Source organism: Protobothrops mucrosquamatus, unplaced genomic scaffold (genome assembly GCF_001527695.2).
Source record: "Protobothrops mucrosquamatus isolate PMUCROS unplaced genomic scaffold, P.Mucros_1.0 scaffold_70, whole genome shotgun sequence".
NCBI lineage: Eukaryota > Metazoa > Chordata > Lepidosauria > Squamata > Viperidae > Protobothrops > Protobothrops mucrosquamatus.
Window position 1 is genome coordinate 40,666 of NW_015386146.1, and position 10,557 is coordinate 51,222.

The 10,557-nt window shown below is 42.7% G+C and overlaps 1 protein-coding gene across 1 annotated transcript; it reads left to right on the forward strand.

Annotated features, from left to right (window-relative positions):
* Positions 1–1,322: 1,322 nt before the first annotated feature.
* Positions 1,323–10,259, forward strand: SYPL1 (synaptophysin like 1). Its single transcript, XM_015813602.2, has 5 exons — positions 1,323–1,400; positions 3,720–3,838; positions 6,309–6,513; positions 8,901–9,089; positions 10,131–10,259. Exons 1-5 carry the CDS (start codon positions 1,332–1,334, stop codon positions 10,257–10,259), a joined length of 711 nt encoding a protein of 236 aa, XP_015669088.1. The 5' UTR covers positions 1,323–1,331.
* Positions 10,260–10,557: the final 298 nt, after the last annotated feature.

Sequence of the window (10,557 nt, forward strand, 5' to 3'; positions counted from 1 at the left end):
ATACCTGCACACCTAAAGAAAAGCTGTGCTTATATATCTGTGCTTTCTGGAAGTGTTATAGGAGTGGATTGTGGCTTTCTCAATAAAAGGGAGTTTAAAAAAACATGGCTGAATGCATTAAATGCATGGATGATTGTGACACTGAAGGAAATCACTCCCCCCTCCCCAAATTTGGGTCCCTTAATGGTTTGTTAAATGCAAAGACATAAAACCTAAACTATTTTTTTTAAAAAAACTGCTTCTTTAATTTAGGGTAGCTGCCTTTACTGCTGCTGCTGCTGCTGACATTTTAAATATTAAATTTAAAACACTCTTACAAGGTGAAGTCTCCCTTTGTATAACTAGCCACTGTGTAAAAAGTATATTTAGAGAGCGCAAAAGAGTAAAGTTTCCTTCAAGTTGAATTTGATTTCTGGTGAGGTGCCTTTTTCTGGGACAGTTTTCAAAAACTTGTAAGCCGGATCCACAGCCCTGGGATCTCTTAGTGGTCTCCTATCCAACCAAGTCCAATCCTGTTTAGATTTTCAAGGCTGGCTGGCTGGCTGTGGCTCTCTTTTGGCAGCCATTCTTTTAGCTCATTATGCTTCCCTGGAAGTTGCTGATGGGTTTTGGAGTAGTCTGTCTCCCAGCAGGTCAGCTTAACCAAGGGAAAAAAACTTTTCTGCACCCGGGCATACCAAAATGGAATTTTTCTGGCAATGAAGATCTTCAGAAGAGAGCCAATTTGACGTAATGGTTACGGTACTGGGCTAGAAGCTGGGAAGCTGTGAGTTCTAGTCCTGCCTTAAATATGAAAACCAGCTGAGGGACTTAGGGTCCATCTCTCTCTCTCTCTCACCCCAATTTATCCCATAGAGTTCTTGGTGGTAGGGTTGAGTTGATTTAAAAAAATGGATTTGATAAAGAACTGCCTTGAATTAGTAAAAATAAATAAACAAACCCAATGATTAAATAAATAAATACAATTAAAGGCATTCAGCAATCCATTCTTCAACCAGGAGCAAGGTTGAGCTTCTAATAGCCCCGTTCTACTTGGGCAGAGGATGTCCCACTGACCTTCTTCCAACCATTGTGAGATAACAGTTGGAGAAGGAAGGGAAGGCATCCTATTGGCTGAAGGATGTGGGCGGAGCCCAAGGAGGCAGGTTCTATAGGACCAAAGAAGTCCACCTTCTACTCCTGGGAACGAGAGCTTGGAGACAAGGTTGAGCAGAGTTCGCAGCTTCTTGTAGCCACCATATCTTCTTCTGGTGCTCCTCCGTGGCTCCTCTTTGCTCTAATAATCTCTCTTCTTCCTCCTCCTCCTCCTCCTCCTCCTCCTCCTCCAAAACATGAGTGATTTTCACCTGGACCTTGGTCCCCTCAAAGAACCTCTAGGTTTCATCAAGCTTCTTGAGTGGGTGAGTTGGTTTCAGAAGGAGGATCCAAGCACAGCTTCCTTTGAGGAGTATTTCTGCAAACTGGAAGTGGTGGTGAAGGTGCAACCCAAAGAGCTGTGTTTGCAAGACATCCTAAACCTCAAAAAAAAAGCAGCCAACCGTAATTTAAGGGGGGGTGGATGTCTTGCAAACTCTCCTCCTTTGGGTAAATTAAGAACATTGGATTAATTCAATTTTAACAGGGAGTAAATAAATGGGTGGTAGAGATGAACAGAGTCTCTTTTGCAAAGCTTTAGTGGAATAGGATGCAAAAGGTTCCTAGGCCCAAAAGACTGCGAGGCCTGGTTTTTTCCACCTCTGCTCCAGAAATGCTCTAGTTAGTTTCTCCTTTGTTACAACAGCTTTCTTTTACTAGGCCTGGTGCAACTCTTTTTTTTTTCCTGTCTGGTCTGTAAAATTCCCTTAGCATATTAATTCTCTTTCAAGTGGGCTTCTTTTTCTAAACAACATGGCTGTTAACTTCAAAATGCTAAAATAGCAGGACAATTTCTTTTGCCACCCTCCCACTCCCACTCCTGTATATTTATTTATTTGTTAAATTTCTTTGCCACCAGTGTAAATATAACAGTAGCAAAGTAATGGAACAATAAAATAAACAAAGAAAAAGAATCCAACGAGGATGGACTAGCAGGGTGGGAGGTGGGGGTTTGCTGTCAACCTACCTGTAGTAGCCACCTCCAGTGTGCACCCCCTCCAGACCTAACCCTAATCCTTTATGTAGGAGTCTTCTTGGTATTTGTAAAAGTTTTGAAGCTTAGAACATGGTTTCAGATATACATTACGTTAAAATGGCTGCATCACACTGCACAGCTTTTTCCTCTTTTATGGCTGCCAAATATTTCTTACACAAACCAGGTTACTTATGTGGTGTGTATATACTGAGCTCTTATTTGATTGCCTATAAGCTGGGATCATGCATTACGATAGATGGGCTGTGGTGTGTTGCAGCTCCTGATAAACCATAAATAATGGTTTGTAGGCCACAGTCAGGCGCACGCATCAGGTTAAGTCAGAGCCTAACAAAATCAAGAGTCTGGCCTAGCCTGTTGTGTAAATTAGCACAGGCCAAATGATACTGTAATTTTAATTCTAGACAAATGGCTAATATGCAGCGTCATTTGATACTGGAATTGAATCCAATCGCCTGCAAAATCCAGATTAATAATTTTTTAAAAATCCAGCAAAATATCTGACATTTTACAAAAAAAACCCAAAGATCGACATTGTTGTTTCTCACTTCTACACCCTAAAGGGGGCGTTTTTAACCAACTTAGGCTGAGTTTACATCACATTTTAATCCCTTGACACTCATTAGGTTCAGTTTTAAACATGGTTTATTGGGCAAAGTACAACTGGCTGGCTTTGCCCCGCCAGCTGAACCATAGATCTTGGTGTTTAGGTTTAAATAAGATGCTAAAACCAGGGGTAGGCAATCTTGGCTCTTTTATGACTCGTGGACTTCAACTCCCAGAATTCCTGAGCCGGCATGGCTCAGCTTGGAAACCTCTCCCTTTCCCCTCAGCATGGCTGGCTCAGGAATTCTGGGAGTTGAAGTCCACGAGTCATAAAAGAGCCAAGGTTCCCCACCCCTGCCCTATATCAGGGGTCCTCAACTTTGGCAACTTTAAGACTCGTGGACTTCAACTCCCAGAATTCCTGAGCCAGCATTGCTCAGCTTGGAAACCTTCCTTTTCCCTCAGTGTGGCTGGCTCAGGAATTCTGGGAGTTGAAGTCCATGAGTCATAAAAGAGCCAAGGTTGCCTACCTCTGCCCTATATCAGAGGTCCTCAACCTTGGCAGCTTTAAGACTTGTGGACTTCAACTCCCAGAATTCCTGAGCCAGCATGGCTCAGCTTGGAAACCTCCCTTTTCCCTCAGTGTGGCTGGCTCAGGAATTCTGGGAGTTGAAGTCCACGAGTCATAAAAGAGCCAAGGTTGTCTACCCCTGTGCTAAACCAAAGCCTAACAAAAGGAATTACAGTTAACAAACAGTAGAAACCTATTTCCTATTATTATCCTGCCCTCGTCGTCTCACCTTGATTTTAAAATTTAGTCTTAAAAAAGATTTCTTGTTCATCCGCCCCACTTCCTGCTTGTTGGACCCCAAGAGTTTCTTGCTTGACGCTTTTTTTTTTTTTTTAACCCCACCTGACTTTAATTTCATTTTGGAGCCTTTTAATCATAAAAAAGAAAAACGTGATTTGGATAAGCCGGTCCCTCCTCTTGATTATCCTCGCCCTTTGCAAATAATGCCAGAACCGGAATGTTCTTTTTCTACAGCTCTTTGCGGTGCTTGCGTTTGCTTCTTGTGGCGGCTACAGAGGCGTCACTACACTTCTGGTCTCCTGTCACGGGGCGGTGAATAAAACAGTAGCAGCCTCTTTCAGTTATCCTTTCAGGTGAGTTCCTTGTGCATTTCTGGTGCCTGTATCCCATCAGGATGTAGAGGTGGTCCTTGACTTACGACACTTCGTTTAGTGACTGTTTCAAAGTTACATTGGCACTGAAAAAAGTTATTATTATTATTGTTATTATTATTATTATTGTTATTGTTATTGTTGTTGAGTTGGAAGGGACCTTGGAGGTCATCTTGTCCAACCCCTGCTCAGGCAGGAAACCCTATACCATTTCAGACAAATGGCTGTCCAGTTTCTTCTTAAAAACTTCCAGTGTTGGAGCATTCACCGCTTCTGGAGGCAGGTTGTTCCACTGGTTAATTGTTCTCACTGTCAGGAAGTTTCTCCTTAGTTCCAGGTTGCTTCTCTCCTTGATTGGTTTCCATCCGTTGCTTCTTGTCCTGCCTTCAGGCGCCTTGGAGAATAGCTTGACTCCCTCTTCTTTGGGGCAGCCCCTGAGATACTGGAAGACTGCTATCATGTCCCCCCTCGTCCTTCTCTTCATTAAACTAGACATACCCAATTCCACCCACCATTCCTTATATGTTTTAGCCTCCAGTCCCCTGATCGTCTTTGTTGCTCTTCTCTGTACTCTTTCTAGAGTCTCAACATCTTTTTTACATCGTGGTGACCAAAACTGGATGCCGTATCCCAAGTGTGGCCTTACCAAGGCCTTGTAAAGCGGTATTAACCCTTCACGTGATCAAGTGACTCATGATTATTTTTCACACTTACGACCTTTGCAGCGTCCCCAGGGTCACGTGATCAAAATTCAGACGCTTGGCAACCGGTTCATATTTATGACCATTGCAGTATCCCGGGAAGTCACGTGATCTCTTTTTGCGACCTTCTGACAAGATTCATTTAACAACCATGGTACTAAATCCGCAGCGATTAATTTAACCACGGTGGCACAAAAGATCGTAAAATGAGACAAAACTCACTTAACAAATGTCTCACTTAGCAATACAAATTTTTGGGCTCAATTGAGGCTGTAAATCGAGGACTACCTGTAGGCTGTTAGCAGGTTTTCTATTAGAATAGGTTCAGCTTTTTTGTGCACTGTGGACCCCTCTAATCTGGAGAAAAATATATTTAGCGACATAAAAAAACATAGACATTAATTGCATGACAAAGTGAATAACACATGCTTAAATACAGTTATTAAGAAATATAGATAGTCTTCCACTTACGACCACGGCTGAGCCCAAAATTTCTGTTGCTAAGTGAGACTGAGTTTTGCCCCATTTTACGACCATTCTTGCCACAGTTGTTAAGTGAATCACTGCCGTTAAATGAATAACATGGTCGTTAAGGTGAATCTGGCTCCCTAATTGACTGTGCTTGTCAGAAGGTCACAGAAGGGGATCATGTGACCCCAGGGGGACGCAGCGACCGTCGTAAATACGCGCCAGTTGCAGAGTGTGCGAATTTTGATCACGTGACCGTGGGGATGCTGCAAAGGTCGTAAGTGTGAAACATGGGGATAAGTCACTTTTTTCAGTGCCGTTGTAACTCCGAGTGGCCGGTAAATCAGTCATTGTAAATAGAGGACTGCTTGTAACATATTGTATATGTAATAGGCCAGGGGTAGGCAACCTCAGCTCTTTTATGACTCATGGACTTCAACTCCCAGAATTCCTGAGTCAGAGGAATTCTGGGAGTTGAAGTCCATGAGTCATAAAAGTTGAGGTTGCCTATCCCTGTAATAGGGTAATATATGTGCCTCTTGGCTAGCCTGTTAAATCAGTGTATCTCAAAGTGTCTCAGATGATCATCAAAAAGGGATGGGTCTTTGATCACATGATTGGGATCGCCATCTTGACTTTTTTGACCCTGTCATGGATGCCTCTGGTTGTCTTCAACATTTGAATCAGAAACCTGGGAATGTGCCTTCCTAATTATCTATTGTAAAGAAATTTGACCTTGGCTTTCCGGCTGTATAGATTTTTTTATTTTTTATTATTAATAATAATAATTATTATTATTGTTGAGGCAGTCCTCGACTTAACGATCATTCATTTAGTGACCGTTTGAAGTCACAATGGCATTGAAAAAAGTGACTTATGGCCAGTTGTCACACTTAACGACCGTCGCACCATCCGCAAGGTCATGTGATCAAAATTCAGGTGCTTGGCAACTGGCATGTACTTAATGACAGTTTTCACTCTCCCAGGATCCTGTGATCCCCTTTCATGAACCTTCCCAGCTGGCTTCCAACAAGCAATGGAGGAAGCCAGATCCGCTTAACGACGCTTAACGACCTCACGCTTCCCTGAAATGCAGTGATCTGCTTAACAACTGTGTCAAAAAAGGTCCTAAAATGGGGTGCAACTCCCTAAACAACTGTCCTGCTTACCCAGTAAGGATGTTGGGCTGAATTTTGGTCGTAAGTGGAGGACTCCTTGTACCTTTTCAGAAGAGTAGGCGAGCTGGATCCTTCTGAGACCGTCTCCAACTTCTGTTTCTGCAGGTTGAACACCGCTGTGTTTACTTCGCCAGATCCCACCCGATGCAACGGCACCTGGACGGATTTCTACCTGGTGGGAAATTTCTCCTCTTCGGCCCAGTTCTTTGTCACCTTTGGAGTCCTGATCTTCTTCTATTGCATGACAGCCCTGGTGTTTTACCTGGGCTATATGCACGCCTACCGGAATGGTAGCAATTTCCCAATGATCGTAAGTCGCTGAGATTTCAGGTTGGGTGATAAGAAGAGGACAATTTGATAGCTTTGACGTCAAGAGCAATGTCAGATGTCAAGACCGCTAACATCGGATGTTCTTGCTTGCCCTATGTGAAGAAGCAAACACGTTTTATTTAGCCTGCATATCACTTCTAGAGTTAAAGCAGACAATACTAGCCTAGTGGATGGGAAAATATGCTAGTTAACCATAACAATATTTCAGCACAGCACTGCCAAGGTCAGCTGTAACAGGAGGAGTAGGGGACAATTCACACTTCACACTAATTGGAGAATGTGATTGATGACTGTAAAATGAAGGAGTGAGTTATGCTTTGTTACGGGTGATTGGGGGAGGGAGGGTTCAGTTTTTGGCTTCACTATTGTACGTGCGGAAGCTATGTAGCGACAAAAGGATTCTTTAAGGAAAATAAGCCTCACAGTTCTTTGAAAGGCTGCTTCTTTTCGGAACCATGACATCAGGTTTACTGTTTGTAAATCAATGTCATGTCATGGGTGCACTGATGTTGTTACCTACTTGGGATAATGAAACATCTGCAAGAAAGCCACCCAGCTCAGAGAGCACCAAGGACCCCTCAATCAGAACTGAGGAAGCTTCTGGGATGAGAAGAGAAACGTCTTCAAGGAAAAAAACCCAAGAAAGTCCAGTATTGAAAAAGCACCTTTGGGACAGCCGTGATCTGCATGACAGAGAATCTCCACAGACTATTTTAGAAGTCTTATTTCATATGAACCGTTGGCCAGCATATTCAACTAACCCTATTCAAAATCTTCCTTTCAAAAGTTTAATTTTAATTTTAAAGTGTGATTTTTGAATTCCCATTTGCCGCGTGGAGTGCACACTGGTTTCCTTCATGAACTTTCCTTTAAAAAAAGAAAAAAAGAGCATTTTGTAGTCCTATCAAACTGTCCCAAAGATGCTTTTTCAGGAGGCAAGTGGACTTTTTTGTTTGTCTTTGAAGACGTTTCGCTTCTCATTCCAGAAGCTTCCTCAGCTCTGATTGAGGGATCCTTGGTGCTCTCTGAGCCTCGGGGTTTTCTTGCAGATGTTTCATTATCCCAAGTGGGTTGACAACATCAGAGCTGAAGAAGCTTCTGGGATGAGGAGCGAAACGTCTTCAAAGAAAAATAAGAAAGTCCAGTTGCCTCATGAAAAAGCACCTTTGGGATAACGATGACCTGGAGGACTGGGAATCTCCACAGACATTGAGGAAACCAAATGCTTCAAGTTCCCTGAAAAACAAATCTCTAAAAAAGGAGATATTTCCAGAAGTTTCTGTCCATAGGTTCTGCCTCCATGGCTGGCTGGAGAATTCTGGGAGTTGAAGTCCACGTACCTTCAAGTTGTCAAAGTGGGGAAACGCTTCCCCTATGTTCTCTTCAGTTTCATAGCTATATACCAGGGGTCTTCAAACTTGGCCCTTTGATGACTGGTGGACTTCAACTCCCAGAATTCCTGAGCCAGCATAGCTCAGCTTGGAAACCTCTCCCTTTCCCCTCAGCGTGGCTGGCTCAGGAATTCTGGGAGTTGAAGTCCACCAGTCATAAAAGGGCCGAGGTTGCCTACCTCTGGCCTAGGCCTAGGCCACTTTATGACTCGTGGACTTCATCTCCCAGAATCCCTGAGCCAGCCATGCTGAGGGGAAAGGGAGAGGTTTCCAAGCTGAGCCATACTGGCTCAGGAATTCTGGGAGTTGAAGTCCACGAGTCTTAAAGTTGCCAAGGTTGAGGACCCCTGATATAGGGCAGGGGTGGGGAACCTTGGCTCTTTTATGACTTGTGGACTTCAACTCCTAGAATTCCTGAGCCAGCCATGCTGAGGGGAAAGGGAGAGGTTTCCAAGCTGAGCCATGCTGGCTTAGGAATTCTGGGAGTTGAAGTCCACGAGTCATAAAAGGGCCAAGTTTGAAGACCCCTGTGATACACAAAGTTCTTGACTTAAAATAGCTCATTTTAGTGACTCAAGCTGCAACAGCACTGAAAAAAGTGATTTATGACCCTTTTTCTCACGTCATGACCGTTGCGGCATCGGTCACGTGATCAAAATTCAGACGCTTGGCAACTGACTCATGTTTAAGACGGTTGCAGTGTCCCTGGGGTCACGTGATCCCCTTTTGCGACCATCTGACAAGCAAAGTCAATGCGGGAAGCCAAACTCACTTCACAACCTTGTTACTAAGTGAACAACTGCCAACGATTCACTTCAAAATACTATGGCAAGAAAGGTCATAAAATGGAGCGAAATTATCTTAGCAAATGCCTCGCTTAACAACATATTTTGGGCCCAGTTGAGGCTGTAAGTTCTGTAATCTGAAGGTTTGACCCATAAACAAAACGGATTAACTTCTCTCTCTTGGTCTCCAGGATTACGTTTTCACTCTCATTGCGGTCTTCCTGTGGCTAGTCAGCACCGCTGCCTGGGCCAAGGCCCTGGTTGATATCAAAGTATCAACCGGTCCCCGCGTTGTGGACGTAATACCGGCATGCAAAATTCTTGGATCGTCCTGTGTCTTTGCTTCTGTAACCAGCATGGGAAGTCTGAATGTGTCTGTGGTATGTACAGTATGTCAACTATGGTTTTAACAGCGTGGATATATTTGTTCCATTAAAAGAGTATTTGTAGCTCAAGGTTAAATTGTGTGGTTTTGGGTGTGCTCTGAGCTTGGGTTATTTTCTTGCAGATGTTTCATTACCCAGCTAGGTAAGGTGAGAGCAAGCCTCACACTCTTCCAGCACTGATGATGTTGCCTAGTTTCGCAATGAAATGTCTGCAAGAGAACAGCCAAGCTCGGAGAGCACCAAGGACCTCCATATATATCTATTCATCAAATAGTTCACAGGTTAGGGTCAGAAAAATCAAGATGGTAGCTTCAGTCGTGCGACTGAGGTTCCATCTGTAGATAGATAGATAGATAGATAGATAGATAGATAGATAGATAGATAGATAGATAGATAGATAGATAGATAGATAGATAGAGATAAAAGGTAGGTAGATAAGGTAGGTAGATAAGGTAGGTAGATAGATAGATAGATAGATAGATAGATAGATAGATAGATAGATAGATAGATAGATAGATAGATAGATAGTGTAACACCCATAAAAAACAGACTACGATCACACCACTGTGACTAATATCTTGACCTTTTTGACCAAATCCAGCAGGCAGCCCTGACTATAACTAAGTTAGTGCAACTCGGGGAAAGCTGACTATGAAACATAAGAACTGTGAACAAAACAGTGGCTTACTGGGTAATAAGGCTAAAAGGGGGCGATGTTTATTGTTTCAAAATGCTAATCTTAAAATGAAGTTGAAGCTGGCTGTGGAATTCTGGGAACTGAAATCTACCCATCTTAAAGTTGCCAAGGTTGAGACACAATGTTCTAGAAAGTTCACGATCCCGGAAGCCTATCTCCAATTTGGTGGCTGTAACATAGAGGTGTACCTCTCTAGAAAAATAGGCCTTCATACATGCCTCAGATCTTTAAACTGAGCGAGGATATAGAATGTCTTTTCATTGTCCTACTAAAAATGATATAAAGTATGGATTGATTCAGTTAAAACGTCAGACTAATTAAGATCTCTGTTCTTGCAGGTTTTTGGCTTGGTAAATATGATTCTGTGGGGCGGAAATGCTTGGTTTGTATACAAGGAGACGAGCCTGCACAAACCTAACAGTAATTCTCCAAAATCAGGGTTCTATCCACCAACATCAGGAATCTGATTTAATGCTAAAATGGCCGTGTTTCACTTTGTTGACAAGTCTGAATATTTCTGTATTTCAAAATAGTTTATGATTAACTTTCACACATGTACAATTTGGGGGAGAAAACGCCTGGTGTATGTAGGAAATGAGTATTTTGAAAGGATTTATTTACTTCATTGAATAGTCTAGTGTCAAATGCTTGGATAACGTTGCCATCTTAGAAAAAAATCTTTTGGGCATAATACATTTCGGTTGTAATAATAAACTACATTTGACAATTCTTGCCTGTATAATCATACTCACGTTATACTGTACT

Coding starts and splice junctions, on each gene's coding strand:
- SYPL1 (XM_015813602.2), top strand. CDS start 1,332: ATGAGTGATTTTCACCTGGACCTTGGTCCCCTCAAAGAACCTCTAGGT. Junction 3,839..6,308: donor TCTTTCAGTTATCCTTTCAG/GTGAGTTCCTTG, acceptor CTGTTTCTGCAG/GTTGAACACCGCTGTGTTTA. Junction 9,090..10,130: donor GAAGTCTGAATGTGTCTGTG/GTATGTACAGTA, acceptor CTGTTCTTGCAG/GTTTTTGGCTTGGTAAATAT.